General features: G+C 46.5%; 1 protein-coding gene across 1 annotated transcript in view; it reads right to left on the bottom strand.

Annotated features, from left to right (window-relative positions):
• Positions 1-24,741, bottom strand: part of RGS5 (regulator of G protein signaling 5) — a 101,407-nt gene that overhangs the window by 38,081 nt on the left and 38,585 nt on the right. The window contains exon 2 of the mRNA XM_054037082.1: positions 14,459-14,569. Coding sequence (XP_053893057.1) covers positions 14,459-14,569 — 111 coding nt within the window. The remainder of the gene's footprint in view (positions 1-14,458; positions 14,570-24,741) is intronic.

The raw sequence follows: 24,741 nt of genomic DNA, 5'->3' as shown, positions 1-24,741 counted from the left end.
GGTTGGCAACCCTAAGTACTGTGTCTCATGTTCGTAAGCACCTGGAACAACCAAGAAGCTAATAAATACACCTCTACCCCGAAATAACGTGGCCCGATATAACATGAATTTGGATATAACGCGGTAAAGCAGCGCTCCGGGGGTGCGGGGCTGTGTGCTCTGGCAGATCAAAGCAAGTTTGATATAACGCGCTTTCACCTATAACGCAGTAAGATTTTTTTGGCTCCCAGTAAAGTACCTAAATTAATGTGAACTAGGGCCCTTAGAGTTTGCACCTGCAGCATCCACGCAGGAAAGTTACAACACAACACTTTGGCATGGGCTGCAGTTCACACCATTGTAGTCTTCACTGGGGGGCCTGTGTAGAGATTCCCTATGATGCAACCATCAGAGCAGCCATACTCCACAACAGTTTAGGCCAGGAAGTGAAGAATACCAGTGTCAAGCTGTCCTGCAGTGGCTCAAGAGCATGGGTACCAACTTCAGGGCAGACTGTTAAAAAGCAGGGCACAAACCCCAAACTGGCTGTGAGTTCTGTACTTAGATTTCACCAATCAATTATCAAGTGTGAACTCCTGAAGTACTATACCAGCCTTAACACAGTCACAGTCCCCTTGGGCACTCCAGTCTATCTTGCCACTCAGGTAGGCTTACCTTTATGATAAATGGTCCCTTACACTGAAGATCGCAGCAATAGTCAAGTTACTCAAATTCCCAAAAGACCAGTCACTTACCTCAGGTCAATTGTACCTTATATCTTTCATCAAAGACAATGCTTGTAGCCAATCCTATATTAAACTAACTAAAGATATATTAACTAGGAAAAGGAAATAAGCATTATCTACAAGATTAAAGTGAGTAAACATAAATACATCCAAATTAATTTCAGTCTTAGGTTTCAAAAGGTCATAGAAGCTTCTATAAAAAGCAAGCTCTATATGTCCTTTAGGGCTAACAGAGGCCAAGCATTGGGGATCTTTTGCTTATGTTTAGGCCATATCTACACTACAAACTTAGGTTGACACAAGTTATGTCGGCATAAAGCTGCCACGGTGAATACATATATGTACATCTGCATACTTGGCTCCTTATGTTGGCAGTCCACGTACTCACCATGAGCACTTGTGTCAATGCACACAGAGGTGCACCATGGGTAGGTATCTCAGCGTGCAACTTGCCACCATCCAGCACAATGTCTTTTGGGAAGTTTTGTTAGTATATGATGGGGCCAAAATGAGTTGCGCAGGAGTGACTGGGAGCATGGGGTCAACTTCCCAGTTTGCAACTGACCTCATGCCATCATGTTATCTGTATCCCACAATTTTCACACCCCACAAACTCACATGGTCCTCCTCGCTGTCCGCCATCTCTGACAGAAGCGTGGAACCTGTACAGCTCTTCAGTGTTGTCATGAGCATTGCAAGCAGAGAGCACACGATCCTACAGCATTTGCAGAGCCACAAGAAGAACTGAATCAGTGGGGAACATGACAATTTCTTGGAGGACAGGTTGCTGTGGGACATAGTGAGAATCAATTCAAGTTTATTGGTGGTGTTTACAATGCAGCTGCAGATGGTCGAGCCCAAGAAACAAGCACTGACTGCTGGGATTGCATCATAATGCAGTTTTGGGATGATGAGCAGTGGTTGCAGAACTTTTGGATGAGCAGGGCCACGTTCCTGGATCTGTGCACCAAGCTTGTCCCAGGCCTCCCATGCAGGGACATCAAAATGAGAGCTGCATTGACAGTGAAGAAGCATTGTTTACTCACAAGTCTGGACCTCAATTAGAAAAATATCCCAATCTCTCAGCTGTCTGCTTTGTCCTACATAATACCTATGAAGCAAAGGGGGCAAAGTTTCCTTGAGGGTGGGGGGCGGAGGTGCAGTGGCTGTCTGCTGAGTTTGAACAGCCAGACACAAGGTCTATTAGAAGAGCTCAAAGTAGAGCTATATGGCTCAGGGAGGCTTTGAAAGACCATTTTAACAGTGAGCCTGTTGAGGCTGAATCCCCACTCTGGCACCTCAAGTGCAGGAAGTGTGGGCCCACAAGGATTTTAAAAATAATACTTGCCACTCCAGGCTTGTATTATACTCCCAAGATTACAGCTTCTCTCTGACCTTGGCTTGATAAACGCTGCCACCACCCAAATGCAAAAAAACTCCTTTGAACCCAGGAAGGAGCACTTGGGAATTCCTCCCTGTGGAGTATGCTCAAGTCCTTTCACTCCCCGCCCCCCCCCCCCTCTGGGGAAGAGCCAAGAAAGAAAACAAAGGAAATTAGCTGTTGCCACCAGCTAATCAAACAGCATATGCACAAACCTCTTAGGACACCAAAAATCCAATCCTGTTCTTAAAAATGGTAAATTTTATTAAAAACAAAAAGGAAAAAAATACATCTGGAACTTAGGCTTTTGCTAGATTTTAAAAGAGATATTCCAAAAATCAAGCACCCAAACTAGCTTTCTTGGGAGTTCAGCTTAAAGGTTTCAAGCAAACAAAAGCATCAGGGGTTAGCACAGAGGAGATCCACAAGCCAAAATAAAAATAAACCTGATTCTGTCAAACTAAACATTCCCTATTCAAGTAATTTCTTCTAGGTATGGAAGATGAATTTTCATACCTAGTTCAAGCCTTACATCGCATTACTGCTCCATGTCTCCTTCTCCAGAGAAAAACAGACAAAGGGAAAGTTTCTTTCCCAATTTTAAAAAATTCTATCTTCCCACTGGCTCTTTTGGTCAGGTGCCCACTCCTTTTCTTTTACCTGTGGGCTTGTTAACCCTTTACAGGTAAAGCAAGCAGAGAACAAACACCAAGAAGGATTTTACAGCTAACTGGCTGGCTGGGTGTTCATAAGGGAGCTTCCCCCTCCCACTCCCTTCAGTTATCACAGAGCCACAGTAATGTGTTTTGTTGCAGTGTGCTTTACCTGGCCCTGCTCTTTTGTTGCCTGGTAGGAATTGTGTGGTGATTGCTGTATATGTAGGAATATAACATTGTCAATACATTTATTAAGTTTGTTTGGGCTTATCCTAACAGTTGTGTCACATTGTCAGTAACAAGTAATTGGTTGCTTCAGACCTGCCAAGTACTTAGGAGCAGATGTGGCAAACTAATAAAGAGGAGTTATTTGTTTAAACAATAGAAATTTATTTTGTAAAAGAATTCTGTCAAAAAATGAAACTGAAATTTTAAAACAAATACACTGAGAACTTAATAAAATTTAACAAATTCAGAGAACAAAATTGATGAGGAGGAAGGAACATCCGTGTCCATTTCAGCTACACATACATCAACGGTGGTTTTCAGAGGTTAATATACATGAAACTGTGATGTCCCTCTGGATGGAGTGTTAGGGGTAGTGCAGTGACCCCTGATGCCATGTGGAATGTTGAGGGGGGCATATGGTGGTCCTGATTAAGTTCTCAATGGGCTGCAGAGAGAGGCAAGGCCCACTCCATCTGCAGCATCTGTGTTTGCTGCCCGAGACGCCTCATTTTGTCCTGGTGCGGCTTTTCCTGTTGGGACTCCCGGGTCTTTCTCCTCTCCACCTTATCCTTCTCCAGACTGTCCGCAATGTTCATCCTCCAGGCCCTGTGCTCATGGTCCAATGTAGCACTGGCTTTCAGGATCTCATTGAACATGTCATCCTAAGTCCTCTTCTTTCTCTTCCTTATCTGGCTCAGGCATTCCACAGGTAAGGAGGGGGAGACCCTGAAGGCTGCAGCTGCAGATAAAACATGCAGAGATACCATTGTCAGTCTGTTCACTACGGAAAGCAAAATTTAAGATGCAGAACTCACTCTCCTTGCTCCCCTAACATTTTAAGCACTACATACTAACTCCTGCTTGGGATTGCATGCACACAGCACCAGTCACAGTACCAGCCATGGTGAGTATAGCTGCTGGGGGGTGGGGAAATGAGGAGGGAATTGCTCAGTTACATGAATCCAGTAGTCCAGGGCAATGGCACTGAATACTGGCACCATTTCCCACAAGCAATGGTGCTATCTGCTGAGGGTAGCAAAGGCAGCAAGAGCACAGCATCCTGAAGCTGCTCAGGCTTGTATGCTGCTAGCCTCTGTACTGCAATGATGCTCACTGAGAAACTGTCCTACTTTGAAATAAGAAATAAGGCTGCCAGCCCTAGAAACCTTCCAGAGAGGATTGCAGAGAATTTCCATGGAAATGTCATTGAGCTCTCTCAGAATTCAAGGGACATCCCTGTATACATGAACAAACTGCTCAGCATGCCCTCTCCACCCCAATTCTAGAGGGACAGGAAATGCAGATAGCAACTGTATCTCTCTTGGTTGTACCGCTACCTCTTCTAGCATGAGTAAATTAATGAAAAGTCAGAAGCTGTGTCCTGCTATTTTTTGGGTGCTGTAATGGAAAATTTATCTGCACACTTACCCGAGGTTCCTTCCCCTGCATTGGGCTCGCCTGTGCTCAACTGGCAGGACTGGCTAGACTGTGGTGGAGTCAAAAATAGGTTCTGGCTCACTGCATAGCTGGATCACCTGCTTGCCTGTCCCCCATACCCTTCCTCATCTTCCTTGTCCACCTCCTTCTCCTTGCTGTTCATGGAGGGGTCTGTGATTCAGGGTCCTCGGAGGTATCCACCATGGTGTAGAGGGCTGGAAGGGTCAGTGCTGAGTATGGCATGCAGCTCATTTATTAAAATGTCAGGTCTGCGGCTTAGCACCAGATCAATTGTTGGCCTCCCGGGCTTCTGGTTTGCCCCCCGCAGCTCCTTGGCTTTCACTCAGCACTGCTGCTGGTCCGTCATACCCCTTTTCCTGCATCCCCCAGGCAATCTGCTCATAAATGTCAACATTTCTGTTGGCTGGTTCAGAGCTGTGACTGCATAGCCTCTTCTCCTCACAATCCCAGGAGGTTCAGTATCTCCTGTCTACTCCAGGCAGAAGCGTAACTGGAGTGTGTACGTGGCATGGTCAGCTGGCCAGTTGCACTCAACAATGAAGAGCTGCTAAGTGTGCTGGCCAAAGCAGGCAATCAGGAAAAGGAATTTCATAAATGTGTAGGCTTTAAAGGGGAGGGGACTTCTGGTCTACATGACCCTTGGTCAGTGGAGTTCACAATGAAGACCAGAGTGGTCATTGTACAATCCAGACTAATGACAGAAATGTAAGCTCAGCCCTCTCCTGGACAATACAAAATATTTTAAGTCTGTTATTCCTTAAAGGTAATAATATATCACCTTATTATCTCAAATAGTTATTCAGACACTTCAGTTTAAACACACTGGATTAGATAGAACAGTAAAACATGTTTATTAACTACAAAGAGAGATTTTGAGTACAAGTTATGAGGCATAAAAGTCAGAAATGGTTACAAGAAAAATAAAGATAAGACTTTTCTGTTACTTAATTTAACGAACTATATCAGATTCAAGCAAAATTTCTCACACGTTTTCAGATGATACCTTACAAAACATGGCTTGTACAAAATTATCACAATAGTGAGTATGGTGTGAAAACAAGGATATATTCGGTCACAATGCAACACTGTGGGACAGCAGCTGGAGGACAGTTAAGGTTGACATAAGTAATGTCTACCCTTGCACTGCATCAACCTAAGTATATCGACTGTGGCTCTTAGCTGGCTCTTAGGCTCGGAGAGGTAGTGTTCCCATGTCGGTTTAACAGGGCACTTATATTGGTGGGAGAGACATGCACAACTAAGTTGACATAAGCTGCCTTGCGTCAAACCTAACTTTGTAGTGTAGACCAGGCTTCAGTAATCCTTACCCCTCTGAGGCCAAGCAGCATAAAAGCTACAGTTCCTCCTCATTAGGGCTTCTTATCTCTTTCCCCCTTCTGCTTCGAGCTGCAAGTTCAGCTGTTGGGAGGAATTCAGTTGCATCTCTCCTTTCCATAGGTTGGGGGACAATGGTGGGGAGCAATCACCACAGTCTTTTGGCATCTGATGTTCCACAATGGTTCGTCTGGTGTTGGTGGGCCTTCTTTTGTTGGGCAGAAGATAACAGCTCCTTTGGCAAACTAGTATTTCACACTTGTTAATTCCTCTCTCGTGTCTAGTGATTTACAGTTACAGAGTAAACACTTAAATTTTACCTTATAGCAGGCGATACAGAGGTTATGTGAGATTAATACATACAGCAATTTACAAGCATTCCATAAAGTCTAAACACTAAGCACATTTTTATAACTGTACTACCTAGCTCAACAGTACTGAAACACAGGTGAGCCAGACTGGTTCCAGCTGTGTATTTGTCAGTGTTCAGTTGAGATTTAGGGGCACCTGGTCTGCCAGTGTCAAAAACCATTTGCATGGCAATGAACATTCATGGCAGTACAATGTGATTACCCCAGTGAGAATCTGGTGAGGCCTCAAGGACTCACACAACAGTGTAAGGGATTCTTTCATCATCACAAGGTAAAGACCTATATAAACAGTCACACCCCAGCATGGGGCAGAAGTAGATGCTGAGATGGGAAATAAAACAGTTATCTCCCTGCACAGAAAAGGGGCTCCAGACAGGTCTGCCAAGCACAGAGCCATTTGTGTTGAGATCCCTTCTTTGTGCCTTTATCCTCATGCAACAATGTGTAAGTAAAGGATGCTGACTCTGGAGCCCCCAGGCACTCCAGAAACACAATGCCCAATTTGTTCCTAACAGCTTGTTAAAATGAGGCTAATGGTCAATAACAGCAGAACATCATGACCCAGATTAAATCTCTGAAGGCACATCTGCAGTGTCTGCCAGGTTTTAATTTAACCAGATTGATTCAAGGGTACATAGCCTTGATTTATTTCCCCCTGAAAGAGGCCATCAGTTTTCCTTAGAGAATCAGATGCTAATGGGTTTGTTGTGTTCTGATTCCTAAATCTGATGTGCCTCTGGTACAGATGGCAGTCTGTTCTTCAGAGATAAGGCTGGTGCTGATTCATATTGTAGATTTTCAGGCACTGGCATCCACTAGAGCTTGTGCCAGGCTCAAAGGTAAATGCAAGGTGGATAATGCTGTATTAATAGTTACCTGTTTCCCTTGTTTCCCAGCTTGTCCTTTGTGAGTCCCAGCTTTTAGCTTTTGTCTTTATTCCTACACACCTCGCTCCTAGCTATGCACTTTATTATTAATATCTTTTAAAAACTCTTTTGCCTCCCAGTCACCTCCAGCCCCATTCTAGTTCACCTAACACTCCTCAGCATGAAAGTAACCTTGCCTAAGCTCCCCACACAGGCATGTGCAATTGTTCACCCAGATGCTACAGTGATGGACAGCTATATAATGCCCTAACAGACAGGGGACTTCTGACAGTTTCCTAACAGTAAGTCCCTTGCCAGGGCTCCCAGAGCTCAGCAGCTGCACATGGTGTACAGCAAATGGTGCTCACACAGCACTCCCTGCCTCGTGACTGCAACATCTGACAGATGCAGCATGTCACACGCTCCCATGGTCTGAATTCAGTGACAGCCCCAGCCTCCTGCTCTGTGAAAAAAAAGACGACAACACAGCAGACACTCCCCCCACCCCCCAAGGTTGGGCCACTCCTCAGCATATAGGGTACACCGTTCTGGACTTTGCTGGACTCCCACCCAGCCACCACCCTAAAACCAACAGCCCCTTCTACTGCATCTCTGAATGGGACCCACTCAGTCTTCAGGGCTCTACAACAGGGGCTGCGCAGAGAAGTATTGCAGGATGAACAGCTAATGGGAGAGTAGGAGGAGATATAAGTTACATTCAAGAAGAATAATGATTATATATTAGGTTTTTGTGGGTATAAAATTCAAATAAAATCCCTGCCATCTGGCAGCAGTGAGTGAGTGTAGATAATAGCTTTCATTCTTTTAATTGCCTTCTCTCAGACTATTATGAATGGGTAATAAAAATAACAATGGATAATAACAATAACAATGCATTACATTTACATCACGCACATCTTGGAGGATCCCAAAGCACTTTGCAGACTGTTATTAAAGCAACACTGCAATGACAGCTATGGTGAAGGAGCCTGAATGTTTCTATTTTAAGCTTCTGTTTTTAGTTATTGATACTTTATTTTTTTAAATATTCATATTTGGGGCTAAAATTTTCAAGTTCTGGTCCAAAATTACGAGAGTAGTAGGGAAAATCCCTATTTTAAAAAAAGTTGTGATTTTTGTAAACAGCAGGAATTCTGGAGTATATGGGAAGTCAAAAGATGAAATTTGGCAAGATAAGAATATTGAAGGAGCAGAGATTGTCTTTTGCTGTTTTGGGGAAAATAAACTTTGAATATGCCCCCATCATTCACTGGACTGTGTGCAGGCTGCTAGAACTCTTGGTATTTATAAAGTTATCACCTCTTAATCTTCTCTTGTATAAGGTTCTTCAGTCTCTCACAGTGACGCAGGTTTTCCAGACCTCAAATTGTTCTTGTAGCTCTTTTTTCACTCCTTTCCAGTTTGCCAACATAATTTCAAACATGGACACCAGAACTGGACACAGTATTCAGTAATGGTCTTGCCAATACTGTACACAGAGGTAACACTGCCTCCCTGCTTCTACTCAATAGACCCTTGTTCATATATCCAAAGATCACATTGATCCTCTTAAGCCACAGCATTGCACTAGGAGCTCACTTGGTTTCCACCATGAACCCATAAGGCCTTTTCAGAGTCACTGCTTTCCAAGGCCTGTAAATGTGACCTGCATTCTCTGTTCCTTGGATGTTTGACCTTGCATTTGGCCATAATGAAACATATGTTGTTCCAATGACCCCACCTTATCAAGAGATCCAAATCTCTCTGTAGAACTCTGTGGAGCAGCGAACAGAGGAGAAGCCAACAGAGGGAGTTTGCCTAGGGGGAGTTCCCACAGAGATTTGCCTTTCAGGCTTCTGTGAACAGTAAATACAACTTCTGAAGAGGCTCTTAGGAGGAAGACAATATGGATAGTGAGCAATCAGCTGTTGTGACCTGCACAGGATGTTCCATGTTTGTCTTTCTCCCAGAGGATAGAAGCGACTTCGTCTATACGAAGTGCAAGCTGGTCTCCATATTGGAAGAGAAGGTTAAAGGACTAGAGACCCAAGTATCAACCCTGCACTGCATCAGAGAAAATGAAGATTTTCTGGATAGAAGTCAGTGTTTGGTACTGCAGGCTGAAGAATCAGAATCAAAACAGGGAAGAAAATAGGCAGCATGTTAATTATAATTAATGGAGCTATCCCATCTCCTAGAACTGGAAGGGACCTTGAAAGGTCATTGAGTCCAGCCCCCTGCCTTCACTAGCAGGACCAAGTACTGATTTTGCCCTAGATCCCTAAGTGGCCCCCTCAAGGATTGAACTCACAACCCTGGGTTTAGCAGGCCAATGCTCAAACCACTGAGCTATCCCTCCGCCCCTCTGTGACCTCCAGAAGAATAAAGAGGAGAACCCATGTACTCCCAATGCAGATAGAGGTAAGAAACCATTTTCAGGCTCTCAGCACAGGTGCTACGGCGGACAATGGTTTGGAAGGGATGAGGGAAAGGATCAGAAGGAGACCCCATCAACCGGAAGGCATGGGGTGCATTGTCCTAAGGATGGGGGTTCCATGACCACCACTCCCAAGAGGAGGAGACAGGTAGTGGTGGTTGGGGACTCCCTCCTAAGGGGGACGGAGTCATCCATCTGTTGTCCAGACCGGGAAACTCGAGAAGTCGTGGTGGGCATGTGCTATAGACCATCGGACCAGGATGATGAGCTAGACGAGGCTTTCTTCGGACAATTAACTGAAGTTTCCAGAACACAGGCCCGGTTTCTCATGGCGGATGTCAATCACCCTGACATCTGCTGGGAGAGCAATACAGCAGTGCACAGACAATCCAGGAAGTTTTTGAAGAATGTTGGGGACAACTTCCTGGTGCAACTACTGGAGGAACCAACCAGGGACCATTCTCCTCTTGACCTGCTGCTTACAGTCAGGGAACAATTGGTAGGGGAAGTAGAAGTGGGTGGCAACCTGGGCAGCAGTGACCATGAGATGATTGAGTTCAGGATCCTGACAAAAGGAAGAAATGAGAGTAGCAAAATACGGACCCTGGACTTCAGAAAAGCATACTTTGACTCCCTTAGGGAACTGATGGACAGGATCTCCTGGGAGACTAATATGAGGGGGGAAGGAGTCCAGGAAAGCTGGCTGTATTTTAAAGAAGCCTTATTGAGGGCACAGGAACAAACCATCCCAATGTGCAGAAAGAATAGCAAATATGGCAGGTGACCAGCTTGGCTTAACAGTGAAATCTTCGGTGAGCTTAAACACAAAAAGGAAGCTTACAAGAAGTGCAAACTTGGACAGATGACTAGGGAGGAGAATAAAAATATTGCTCGAGCATGCAGGGGTGTAATCAGGAAGGCCAAAATGCAACTGGAGTTGCAGCTAGCAAGAGATGTGAAGGGTAACAAGAAGGGCTTCTACAGATATGTTAGCAACAAGAAAAAGGTCAGGGAAAGTGTGGAACCTTTAATGAATAGGGGAGGCAACCTAGTGACAGATGATGTGGAAAAAGCTGACGTACTCAAAGCTTTTGTTGCCTCGGTCTTCACAGACAAGGTCAGCTCCCACACTGCTGTCCTGGCCAACACAGTATGGGGAGGAGGTGAGCAGCCCTCAGGAGTGAAAGAACAGGTTAAGGACTATTTAGAAAAGCTGGACATGCACAAGTCCATGGGTACAGATCTAATGCATCTGAGGGTGCTGAGAGAATTGGCTGATGTGATTGCAGAGCCACTGGCCATTATCTTTGAAAACTTGTGGCAATCGGGGGAGGTCCCAGATGGTTGGAAAAAGGCAAATATAGTGCCCATCTTTTAAAAAGGGAAGAAGGAGAACCCGGGGAACTGCAGACGGGTCAGCCTCAGCTCAGTCCCTGGAAAAACCATGGAGCAGGTCCTCAGGGAATCCATTCTGAAGCACTTTGAGGAGAGGAAGGTGATCAGGAACAGTCAACATGGATTCACCACAGGAAAGTCATGCCTGACCAACCTGATCGCCTTCTATGATGAGATAACTTGCTCTGTGGATATGGAGAAAGCAGTGGACATGATATATCTTGACTTTAGCAAAGCTTTTGATATGGTCTCCCACAGTATTCTTGCCAGCAAGTTAAAAAAGTATGGTCTGGATGAATGGACTATAAGGTGGATAGAAAGCTGGCTAGATTGTCAGGCTCACCGGGTAGTGATCAAAGGCTCAATGTCTAGTTGGCAGCCGGTATCAAGCGGAGTACTGCAGGGATCGGTCCTGGGGCTGGTTTTGTTCAACATCTTCATTAATGATCTGGATGATGAGATGGATTGCACCCTCAGAAAGTTCGCAGATGACACTAAGCTGCGGGGAGAAGTAGATATGCTGGAGGGTAGGGATAGGGTCCAGAGTGACCTAGACAAATTGGAGGACTGGGCCAAAAGAAGTCTGATGAGGTTCAACAAGGACAAGTGCAGAGTCCTACACTTAGGACAGAAAAATCCCATGCACCGCTACAGGCTGGGGACCGACAGGCTAAGCAGCAGTTCTGCAGAAAAGGACCTGGGGATTACAGTGGATGAGAAGCTGGATATGAGTCAGCAGTGTGCCCTTGTTGCCAAGAATGTTAATGGCATATTGGGCTGCATTGGTAGGAGCATTGCCAGCAGATCGAGGGAAGTGATTATTCTCCTCTATTCGGCACTGGTGAGCCCACATCTGGAGTATTGCATCCAGTTTTGGGGCCCCCACTACAGAAAAGATGTGGACAAATTGAAGAGAGTCCAGCAGAGGGCAACAAAAATTATCAGTGGGCTGGGACACATGACTTATGAGGAGAGGCTGAGGGAACTGGGATTGTTTAGTTTGTAGAAGAGAAAAGTGAGGGGGGATTTGATAGCAGCCTTCAATTACCTGAAGGGGGGTTCCAAAGAAAATGGAGCTTGGCTGTTCTCAATGGTGGCAGATGACAGAACAAGGAGCAATGGTCTCAAGTTGCAGTGGGGGAGGTCTTGGTTAGATATTAGGAAACGCTATTTCACTAGGAGGGTGGTGAAGCACTGGAATGGGTTACCTAGGGAGGTGGTGAAATCTCCATCCTTAGAGGTTTTTAAGTCCTGGCTTAGTCCAATCCCCTGCTCAACGCAGGACCAATTCCCAACTAAATCATCCCAGCCAGGGCTTTGTCAAGCCGGGCCTTAAAAACCTCCAAGGAAGGAGACTCCACCACCTTCCTAGGTAACGCATTCCAGTGCTTCACCACCCTCCTACTGAAATAGTGTTTCCTAATATCCAACCTGGACCTCCCGCACTGCAACTTGAGACCATTGCTCCTTGTTCTGTCATCTGCCACCACTGAGAACAGCCGAGCTCCATCCTCTTTGGAACCCCCCTTCAGGTAGTTGAAGGCTGCTATCAAATCCCCCCTCATTCTTCTCTTCTGGAGATTAAACAATCCCAGTTCCCTCAGCCTCTCCTCATAAGCCATGTGCTCCAGATCCCTAATCATTTTTGTTGCCCTCCGCTGGACTCTTTCCAATTTTTCCACATCCTTCTTGTAGTGTGGGGCCCAAAACTGGACACAGTATGCCAGATGAGGCCTCACCAATGTCGAATAAAGGGGAACGATCACGTTCCTCGATCTGCTGGCAATGCCCCTACTTATACAGCCCAAAATGCCGTTAGCCTTCTTGGCAACAAGAGCACACTGTTGACTCATATCCAGCTTCTCGTCCACTGTGACCCCTAGGTCCTTTTCTGCAGAACTGCTACCTAGCCATTCAGTCCCTAGTCTGTAGCAGTGCATGGGATTCTTCCGTCCTAAGTGCAGGACTCTGCACTTGTCCTTGTTGAACCTCATCAGGTTTTTTTTTGGCCCAATCCTCTAATTTGTCCGGATCCCTCTGTATCGGATCCCTACCCTCTAGTGTATCTACCATGCCTCCTAGTTTAGTGTCATCTACAAATTTGCTGAGAGTGCAGTCCACACTATCCTCCAGATCATTAATAAAGATATTAAACAAAACCAGCCCCAGGACCGACCCTTGGGGCACTCCGCTTGAAACCGGCTGCCAACTAGACATGGAGCCATTGATCACTACCCATTGAGCCCGACGATCTAGCCAGCTTTCTATCCACCTTATAGTCCATTCATCCAGCCCATACTTCTTTAACTTGGCGGCAAGAATACTGTGGGAGACCGTATCAAAAGCTTTGCTAAAGTCAAGGAATAACACATCCACTGCTTTCCCCTCATCCACAGACCCAGTTATCTCATCATAGAAGGCAATTAGGTTAGTCAGGCACGACTTCCCCTTGGTGAATCCATGCTGACTGTTCCTGATCACTTTCCTCTCCTCTAAGTGTTTCATAATTGATTCCTTGAGGACCTGCTCCATGATTTTTCCAGGGACTGAGGTGAGGCTGACTGGCCTGTAGTTCCCCGGATCCTCCTTCTTCCCTTTTTTAAAGATGGGCACTACATTAGCCTTTTTCCAGTCATCTGGGACCTCCCCCGATCGCCATGAGTTTTCAAAAATAATGGCTAATGGCTCTGCAATCTCATCCGCCAACTCCTTTATCACCCTCAGATGCAGCGCATCCGGCCCCATGGACTTGGGCACGTCCAGTTTTTCTAAATAGTCCCGAACCACTTCTTTCTCCACAGAGGGCTGGTCACCTTCTCCCCATATTGTGCTGCCCAGTGCAGCAGTCTGGGAGCTGACCTTGGTCGTGAAGACAGAGGCAAAAAAAGCATTGAGTACATTAGCTTTTTCCACATCCTCGGTCACTAGGTTGCCTCCCTCATTCAGTAAGGGACCCACACTTTTCTTGACTTTCTTCTTGTTGCTAGCATACCTGAAGAAACCCTTCTTGTTACTCTTAACATATCTTGCTAGCTGCAACTCCAAGTGTGATTTGGCCTTCCTGATTTCACTCCTGCATGCCTGAGCAATATTTTTATACTCCTCCCGGGTCATTTGTCCAATCTTCCACTTCTTGTAAGCTTCTATTTTGTGTTTAAGATCAGCAAGGATTTCACTCTTTAGCCAAGCTGGTCGCCTGCCATATTTACTATTCTTTCTACACATCGGGATGGTTTGTTCCTGCAACCGCAATAAGGATTCTTTAAAATACAGCCAGCTCTCCTGGACCCCTTTGACCTTCATGTTATTCTCCTAGGGGATCCTGCCCATCTGTTCCCTGAGGGAGTCAGAGTCTGCTTTTCTGAAGTCCAGGGTCCGTATTCTGCTGCTCTCCTTTCTTCCTTGTGTCAGAATCCTGAACTCAACCATCTCATGGTCACTGCCTCCCAGGTTCCCATCCACTTTTGCTTCCCCTACTAATTCTTCCCTGTTTGTGAGCAGCAGGTCAAGAAAAGCTCTGCCCCTAGTTGGTCATTCCACTCAGTTCTAATTACCCATTTCTCCAGTGTCTGACAAAGCAGCATTGATAAATGGGGAAGTACTCACTTTTGGGCCTTGGCTGGCTTCTCCGGCTTCTCTGGATATGGGATGATCAGGTCAATAGCCGAGTCAGGCTTCTGGAGAAGCGTGCCCAACTTGGTCTTGATCTCCTTTGCTCTGCAGAGGGACAGAAAGCAAGAGTGAAGAGAAGGTGGAGAGAGAATCTTCAGAGTACATTTAAGTGTCTCTTGGCAATGATTACTATGATCATGTATAGTCCTGGCTTGACATAGGTAACTTGCCTCATTTCTCTGTGGGCATAACTGAGAAGGTGAATGGAAGGTTAAATTGCAAATAAGAACATAAGAATGGCCCTACTGGGTCAGACCAAAGGTCCATCTAGCCCAGTAGCCCATCTTCCAACAGTGGCCAGTGCCAGGTGCCCCAGAGGGAATGAACAGGACAAGTGATCCCCCCTGTCGCTCATTCCCAGGTTCTGGCAAACAGAGGCTAGGGACACCATTCCTGCCCATCCTGGCTAATAGCCATTGATGGATGTATCCTCCATGAATGTATATAGTTCTTTTTTGAGCCCTGTTATGGTCTTGGCCTTCACAACATCCTCTGGCAAGGAGTTCCACAGGTTGACTGTGCATTGAGTGAAGAAATACTTCCTTTTTATTTGTTTTAAACCTGCTGCCTATTCATTTCATTTGGTGACCCTCAGTTCTTGTGTTATGAGAAGTAGTAAAAAACACTTCCTTATTTACTTTCTCTACACCAGTCATGATTTTATAGACCTCAATCATATCTCCCCTTAGCTGTCTCTTTTCCAAGCTGAAAAGTCCCAGTCTTATTAATCTCTCCTCAGATGGAAGCCGTTCCATACCCCTAATCATTTTTATTGCCCTTTTCTGAACCTTTTCCAATTCCAATATATCTTTTTTGAGATGGGGCGACCACATCTGCACACAGTATTCAAGATGTGGGTGTACCGTGGATTTATATAGAGGCAACATGATATTTTCTATCCCATTATCTACCCCTTTCTTAATTATTCCCAGCATTCTGTTCGATTTTTTGACTGCTGCTGCACATTGAGTGGGCTTGACAAACAGTATGCCGGAGTCAGGATATCAGTGCTAGCTAAGATAAGCAGCAACACCTTCATGCTAAGGACTATGGACAAGATAAACCTGGAATGTAAAGATCGGGTTCCACATGAACAGCACATGGACAGAGCATGCTGTACAGAGGATTGGTTCCTGCAAAGTAACCAAGCCAAGCCAAAAATTTGCGATGTAATGGATAGCAAATGCAATGTAATGTGTAAATGTGTATAAAGGAAGAGGTTGTCTGTGCAACTTTGGATGTGGGTACACCCTATACCCACACCCTATGGTTGAGTCTGATCAACTCAGTGTAGCTTCACTGTATCCCAAATAAACTGATGAAATCCAGAGTCGAACTGAGTGTTTTGGATCCCAGAGAACTGGATGAAATGTTCTCCCAGAACTGGACAAGGTATTCTGGATAAGTTGAATGGAAAAGGTCTCGGAGAGAATTCTAACATCATGTTTCTACTGAGTGTACTTGCCTGGGAAGGAGGCACAAGCCCTGCTATGAGAGACAGTCATTTATGTGGTGGCTGTATAGTATGTAGTTGTTATTCTTGTTTCTTGTCTGCCTCTAAGGTCTCTGTTCATGGGCTGGAGACAGACAACCATTGTGAACTGAACGTGCAGAAGACAGACTGTGGGTACTCTCTCATGGACACCCAACAGTTGATGTTCCTTATTTATTTGTTCCTTGGCTCTAAGCATAGGTCAATCTGTCTGAAAGCATGTGCCTGCCCTTTGTGTATGGAGGTATAGCAGCTCTGACACACCAGGCTCTGGCTCAGCAAGAGATGCTTCACCAAACAGCACCCTTGCTTGGCTTTGGATGCTCTGCCATGAAGAGCCGTGCCACAGGTCATGTTGGAAATGAGGTTCTATTTCCAAGAAAACTGACTTTTCAGTGAAAAAAATGAAAACTGAAAAGCTATTGGCTGAAACTGACATTTTTCAATTTGGAAATGGCACCTTAGAGCTTCCTGGGAATTGTAGTTCAGGTGCTTCATGCCACCCTTCTCCCTGTGGCTGGGGTCCCTGGCTGGACCACACCCCCAGTCAGTTGTTGGGCATTCAGCTTTTTAGTGGAAAGCAGACACTTTTAGTGAAAATTTCATTTAGCTGAAACCCCCAATTTTCTGTCCAAAAGCAGCCTGGATGGCAAATGGGCAGATATATTGTGCAGGGCTTGGCACTCTGGGCAGGAGTGAGCTCCAGCCCTGGGGTGTAAGGGAACAGCTTGCATGGGGCACATGGCCAGGAGGGGATGCAGCAGATGATGATGATGGAAAAGCATAGAAATGTCAGGCTGGAAGGGACCTCGGTAGGTCATCTAGTCCCTCCCTCCGTACGGAAGCAGGACCAAGTAAACCTAGACAATCCCTGACCAGTGTTTGTCCAACCTGCTCATAAAAACCTCCAATTATGAGGATTCCACAACCTTCCTTGGAGCCTATTCCAGAGCTTAACTAACCTTAGAGTTAGAATCTAACCTAAATCTCCCTTCCAGCAAATTAAACTCATTACTTCTTGTCCTACCTTCAGTGGACATGGAGAACAATTGATCACTGTCTTCTTTATAATTATTATCAGGTCTCCACTTAGTCTTCACTTCTCCAGACTAAACATGTCCACTTAATTTAGTTACATGAGTACGAAAACAGGCCATGTGAAAAACATGAGTGATGCAATTCTAACTAGCCAGGCACTATCTCAGGCTCCTCACAGTTCCTTGTCCCTCTGCTCCCTAGTGAAAGTACAGGCTTCAAGTACAGCCTTCAAAATTCTTTTCTCTGCCCTGAGACTCTGAGCCAGGTCCAAACCAGTTTATGCATCTTCACCAGGGATGGTGGGACAGGGTTGGATGTCAAAGCTGTGGGCTTTCTACTCTGGCCTTTAATTACCTGTGATTGCAGGGCCCTGAAGAGCATTGGTCTGCATTTCCTGTCCACAGGCCTATCAGCATCTGCTGGACATTATCCCTGGTGAGCCCACAGTCCCCAGCACCATAGCAAACTGACAAACAGGCACATCACATTTCATAAACATCACCCTAAGATCTCCCCCACTCAGTACACATTGCAAAGGTTGAAGCTGGGGTTCTGAAAGGAGCTGAGGCAGTTAGGTACCCAAATCCCACTGACCTTGATGCCTAACTCCTTTATCTGGAAATCTCACCTGACCAGGCATGTGCACAAGGGACTGAATTGCACAAGCAGCAGAACTGATGTTTCCTAAGCCCTGAGAGCTTGGCCTTGCAACCTAAGTAACAGCCTTGTGATGTAGCATGTAACATGTAACAGAAACTGTGCTAGGAGTATTCACTGCAGGCACTCAAGGCTTCCTTGCATGCCAGCAGTAAAGAGCTGGAAGCAGTTAGAAACTCCTATATCAGAGGTAGAACCTAGAGGGAGCTGGGAGTCAGCATAATGCTGTCACTGGTCTGATCAGGCTCCCCATGATGGCAGCCCAATAGATGGCTCAAGGGGAATCTAGCCGCTGGATCCCCAGATGTTTTAAGCCTCTGGAGTCTGAACACAGCCCAGGCAGCCCCAGTCTTCAGGTCCCTAGACACACTCATGAGGTGAAGACCTTCTGTCTAGCACCCCTTCCTGGGAGCGGAGACCATGCAGTCTCCTGCTCAGTCCGTGGAACCAGTGTTGACTGTTACAGAGTCCCCCTGTAGCTTAACCACTCCCTGAGGGTGTTAGCCTCCTAAGTTAGTTTAACTTTCTCCGGGGCACTGTCATAAATATAAAGGGAAGGGTAACAACCTTTATGTGTGCAGTAACATAAAATCCCTCCTGATCAGAGGTACAGACTGTCGTAACTATAAAGGGAAGGGTAACAGCCCTCCTGTGTACAATACTATAAAATCCCTCCTGGCCAGAGACTCCAAAATCCTTTTACCTGTAAAGGGTTAAGAAGCTCAGGTAACCTGGCTAACACCTGACCCAAAGGACCAATAAGGGGACAAGATACTTTCAAATCTTGGTGGGGGGAAGGCTTTTGTTTGTGCTCTTTGTTTTGGGGGTGGTTCGCTCTTGGGACTAAGAGGGACCAAACATCAATCCATGCTCTCCAAATCTTTCTGAACAAGTCTCTCATATTTCAAACTTGTAAGTAACAGCCAGGCAAGGCATGTTAGGTTTATCTTTGGTTTCTCAACTTGTAAATGTAACTTTTGCTAGAGTATTTACTTCTGTTTGCTGTAACTTTGAACTTAAGGCTAGAGGGGGTTCCTCTGGGCTCTTTGAATCTGATTATCCTGTAAAGTTATTTTCCATCCTGATTTTACAAAGATGATTTTTACCTTTCTTTCTTTAATTAAAAGCCTTCTTTTTAAGAACCTGATTGATTTTTCCTTGTTTTAAGATCCAAGGGGGTTGGATCTGGACTCACCAGGATTGGTGGGAGGAAAGGAGGGGGAATGATTAATTTCTCCTTATTTAAGATCCAAGGGTTTGGATCGGTGTTCACCAAGAAATTGGTGGAGAAGTCTCTCAAGGCTACCCAGGGAAGGGAGTTAGCACTTGGGAGTGGTGGCAGCAAAACCAGATCTAAGCTGGTAGTTAAGCTTAGAGCTTCTCATGCAGGTCCCCACATCTATACCCTAAAGTTCAGAGTGGGGAAGGAACCTTGACACAGACAGACTCATTTTACCTGTAAGGGGTTAATCAGTTCAATTAACCTGGTTGGCACCTGACCAGAAGGACCAATGGGAAAAGAAGATACTTTCAAATCTGTGGGCGGAGGAGAGGTTTTTGTTTGTGCTCTCTTTGTTTGTTCCTTCTGGATAAAGAGAGAGAGACCAAGCAGGTAAACCATCTCTTGAAAAGATACCTTGAAATGATACATCTAAAATTATAGAAATTGTAAGTAAAGGCAAGGAAATGTGTTAGATTATCTTTTGTTTTAGCTTGTGAATTTTCCCTATGCTAAGAGGGAGGTTTATTCCTGTTTTTGTAACTTTGAAGTTGAGCCTAGAGGGGAATCCTCTGTGTTTTAAATCTTTTTATCACCCTGTAAAATGACCTTCCATTCTGATTTTACAGAGGTGTTTCTTTTACTTGTTTCTTTATAATAAAATTCTTCTTTTAAGAACCTGATTGATTTTAGTGTCCTAAAAATAAAGGGTCTGGTCTGTAGTTTTATTAAAGGCAATTGGTTGGTATATTATTCTCAAGCCTCCCCAAGAAAGGGGGTGAAGGGGCTTGGGGGAATATTTTGAGGAAACAGGGACTCCAAGTGGTCCTTTTCCTGAATCGTTGTCTAAATCACTTGGTGGTGGCAGCAATACCGTCCAACTTCCTTGGGGAAGTTTTTAACCTAAGCTGGTAGAAATAAGCTTAGGGGGTCTTTCATGCGGGTCCCAACATCTGTACCCCAGAGTTCAGAGTGGGGAAGGAACCCTGACAAGCACATGATAGGTGTAGCATACAACACACAGAGACACTTGCACAGAGTTTAACACGTTATTGCATTTTACTGAATCACCGAAGATCTACACAGATCCATACAACATGTTTATCCGCTCTCTAGCTCATCCTTTCCTGGTGAGTCCTTGGGGGACTATGTGAATTCAGGAAAGCAGGGGCCTCCTGCCTCACCCAGCTCCTGCAGCAATTTCCCTCATATTAAGCTTGTGAAATATGGCAGAATTGAGAGCAACTTTTGTCCTCTGTAACCTTCCAATCTCTTCTGTTCCATAACTCCGTGGTCAGTCTCAATAGGTGACTACAGAGTCCTACCAGGAGACTTCATTGCTACATGACCTCTCCCATGATAAACCAGTTCTCATGACTGGAAGACAGTCTATTGTTTAGAGTGATTCCATTTCAATGGTCAAGCACTTGAACATCAATAACCCTATTTCTTTATTGTTTTGCCACCCTCCTTTGGAATTCCAGTCCAACATGGAGGCAAACAAACAATAGAGAAGGCAAATGCAGGTTGCAGCTTGGCAATGATATACACGGAGAGTTAACCATCTCACATAGAATTCATAGCTTGCACACACAGATTCCCAAAATCCTCAGGGAAGGTCCATTCAACATGAGAGAGCAATGGCTGAGGCAGTCACAGGCCACTATTCTGCGCTACTCCAAATAGGGGCATTTCTGCCAGTGGGGAAGAAGTCAGCCCAGTGAAGGAGAGGGCTGCTCCCCTGCTCCTCCTTGGACCTCTCAGGGATGTTTTACATGGAATCAAGGTTCTGCACAAGAGGAATGGGGAGTGGCCTGACCTGCAGGGAGTGGAAGTCAGCAGGGAACAGATTCAAACTGCATGGAGGCCACTGGGAATTGGCCAGACACTTTAAGACTATACTGCTCTCCCCTTAAAGCACGTGCTGTCTGGGTGACCCCCACTCAGAGGGGCCCAGTTGCAGCCTGGGGTGGGTTCTTTGTGAGCACTGCCTTCTTTCTGGAAGGGGCCAGCATAGGGCACAGGGCAAGTCTCCATGCAGCTGGCCTTACATATTACATGGTATCGAGGGCTCTGAGCCTCTGCTTGTCCAGTGATGGGCTGGCCTGGGGAAGACCCCCCCTCCACCAAATCCATAGGGAAACCACTGTGCTCCTTTCTCCCCCAGAATTTAGCCAACCCCAAGTTTCCATTTCTCAGGTTTTGCTGTTGTCCAACACTGATCCCCTGTGCCATCCCATCCGGGCTATCCTCAGAACAACTGGGAGTGCAGGGGCAAAGTTGTTTAGTGTCTCATGCATGAGCCCCATGTTGCCCAGTGCACTGCATGCAGGGTTTGTGTAGAAAGAAGCAAGACTCATTTATTTAGCTGGATCCATGGGTGGCGGGTATAATAGGCCAGGGAAGGCTCAGCCTCCCCTGGCAGAGCCGCTGCTGCGGGACACTTTGTGGGTTTTTGCTTATTATTATGTGCTATGCAGGTTCCAGGGCAGCTGAGGTGGTGGGATCTGCTATTCAGCTTCCTGGGTTCATCGGTAATCTCCCTGGACTCCAGAGAGATTACTGATGAACCCGGGAAGCTGAGTAGCAGACACTGTCTCCTCAGCCGCCCCAGAATCTGCATGGCGCATATAAAAAGCTCAGCGTTCTTCTTCTGGGGGTCTGAGGGTCTCGGGAGGTGAGGCGCATTGCCTTTCCCATTCTCCGGCCTGGGGCTAGGACAGGCCTGGGGCTCAGGTCGGCTGGCCCCGGGCTCGGGTTGGTAGGCCAGCTGGGGCAGCTAGGGCTGGCCCGGGATTGGGGTCGGTCAGCTGGCCAGCACAGCTGGGACTGGCCTTGGGCTCAGGTCGGCCGACCAGCACAGCTGGGGCCAGCCGGTGGCAGAGGGGGGGCAGCCTGGGGTTCTGCTGGCCTGGGGCTTCTCCAGCCATGGGAGGGGAGGTGGGGGGGGGTCAGGGCTTCTGCCATGGGAGTCGGGCCTCGTCCAGAAGCTAGCCACAGAGCTAGCCTCCCCAAACGGGGGTGGGGGGAGGGAGGGCTCCACCCGCCACCCGCCACCCGCCACCCATAGCTGGATCTGAGATAATGACACCCAATATAGGGAGCCCTGTGGTTTGCTTCAACTTTGTAATCGTCCCAGAGAGCAATTTACTAGCTGTGTGTCCTGGTTTGTGTGGACACTACTTTAAACAAAAGAGAACACTTTCCAGTGTCTCACTATGTATTTTGTTAAGATCCTGCTTTTCCCTGTTAAGTGTTAGGTCACCAGCCTCAGGTACGGTGTGGTCCCTTTGTTCTCTCACCATTTGGTTTGTTGATTCTAATAAGTGTGGTGAAGTCAGTGTGACCCTGCCAGCCCAGTACAGTGCAGCCCTCACCTTGCTGAGCATTAGGTATGTGTTGGCCCTGGTGGCCTCACTTCCTGGCCCACAGACAGTGAGTTCTCACTGGACCATAAGTCTATTTACTATGTCTTTGGGATGAGTGTGTGTGTGTGTGTACACATGCTTGCTGTAAGTATGATTGTACCAGTACCTGTCCATGTCTGTGTATGCAGGTTTCTGGAACTGGCTATAGGGGCCAGGTTCAGTGATGACATGAACAGTCCTGTGCGTTGCCTATTGGCTGTAAATTGGAAGGAAAGGTGTGAGAGGTACCAAGTCTTGGCATTCAGTGAATAGTAAAAGCTGTCCCAGTGAGGGGTTGCTGGAAGCTGTGTAGCAGGAAAGGTGGCTAAGGAGGAGTGTAAACTAACCTAGACAAGACCACAGAGGCAGTGGAGTTACAGCAAAGAGGAACTTCAAAATGTACCCTATGAGGTCACATTCTATGGCCAAGACATGTACGCTAATGCCAGTTCCATTGTGTTAGAATAGCTTCGCAGAGCCAGCTGCTCTCCTCCCCCATAGGCCATCACTGGAAAAATTATTTGGGTTCATTTTAAAAGTTCTTTAGCCCTATTTGAATGCCTTCCAGTGAGGGAGAGGTGGCTCACAGGGTCGCGGGGTCTGGTCATCTCAGTCTAGTTTCTAATCATTCTAGTCATCAATCCCACATTGCTCTCACTCTCTCTGGTATGTACACAGGAAATCCCAGGATTTCCAAAAGTGACCCTTCTGTCCTTGACTTTTCAGGAAATGGTGGGGATGGGAAGCACCAAGCAAGCCTGGGTTCTCAGCAGATGCAAAGAGAGTTTCCATCATGTGCGCTTCCAAGAAATCTATAAACGTGACCTGGAAAAGCCATGTTCTTCAGTGAAGGGTGAGCAGCCCCATGATCCCACTGCCCGGGGTATCTCCTGTGTTGAGATACTGTCATAGTCATCCTGAGCACCCAGGAGAGGCTCGTGCCCCAAGTGGCAGCTGCACCTTGGTTATGTGGGCTGTTCTCTGGCTCCTGATAGTTACTCTCGAAGAAGCACTTTAGCAATCACCTCCTCTGCAGTGTGGGCCCAGGAAGTGCCCATAGGAGCACGGCAGCCCACAAAGCTCTATGGAGTGGCCCAAGCCTGCCCCTGTTTTAATAACAGAGAGTGCAGCATGTGGAGTCGACAGGGGAACGGTACCTAGGAAAAGATGAAGCTGTGTATGCGGGACCTGTGGATACACCTCCATGCCTCATATGGGCTATGGAAACCAGATCCATTTTATTCACATTTGTGCATCCCCCAGTGGGACATAGGTGAAAACCCGCTCTGTAGCTACAGGGTTTGGCTACTAGGGGCCAGCAGAGCACAACGTAGCAGAGCACAGGGTAGCCCAGGGTAATCCTAAAAAAGCCAGCTTGCTTGGTGCTTTCTTATCCTCACCCACTGCCAGCTAGAACCCCATATCTTACAGCAGATGTCCTAGGTTCCTAAAAATTCATCTGATAAGACAACACCCTTTTAGACTGAACACCACCCCAGTGTCCATAGACTCTGGTCTGAAGCCAGAGCTAGATTATGGTATACACACCACAGGACTGTGCATAGGGCCGTGGTTGCTATGGTCACTTGGTTACAGCAGAATCTCAGGTTTCATTTAAAGAGGGAAAAAGTATTTTTAAGTAAATTTTTAGCCATCGTGGTTTCAAATTAATAAAAAGCTGGAAAAGGTGATTTGTGTGTAACTGATGCAGTGAAGCTACCTTAGTCTGCCAAGAGCCTAAGCCCATAGCTCTGAGAGGAGGGAACTGTCCTGCATGTGCCTGTCTGCAGAGAGCTTAAACCTGTCACTCTGAGTGGGGGGGGTGACTGCCCCAAGTGTAACTGATGCAGCAACACTGCCTGAATTTGCAGAGAGCCTGAGCTCATTGCTCTGAAAGGGGGAACTGTCCTGAGTGTGTGACTGACACAGTGACACTTCCTGTATCTGCAGAGAGCTTGAGCTCATCACTCTGAGAAGGAACGTACATCCCATGTATCTCAGTTGGGTGTTATCTCCCAGTCCCACTGCTTCAGGGACCCCACCAGCCCCAGTCTGGGGAAGGGCTCCAGGGACCCCACCAGCAGGGGACTCTGTGGGGAGGGGTGGAGCATAGTGGGCCCAGGCTTCAACCTCACAGAGATACCCAGCAGCTGGAGTAAGTATGGGGGAGCCCTCCTTGCACCCAGCTGCTCCCAAGGGCCACACAGTCACTTCTGAGGGGGAAAGGGGGCCCATGCTTCTGTCCCTACCTGTCTTGAAGGGTCCCCATGCCACTACCAGTGTCACTCATGCCACCCTGGCCATGAGATAGGGCAGTATTAATATTAATGTACCAGGCACTGGTAAAGACCCCATCTGGAATACTGTGTACAATTCTGGTCACCCATATTCACGAAAGATGAAT

The sequence above is a fragment of the Malaclemys terrapin genome, chromosome 8 (assembly GCF_027887155.1).
Source record: "Malaclemys terrapin pileata isolate rMalTer1 chromosome 8, rMalTer1.hap1, whole genome shotgun sequence".
Lineage (NCBI taxonomy): Eukaryota > Metazoa > Chordata > Testudines > Emydidae > Malaclemys > Malaclemys terrapin.
This window is presented reverse-complemented; position numbering and strand designations above follow the sequence as displayed.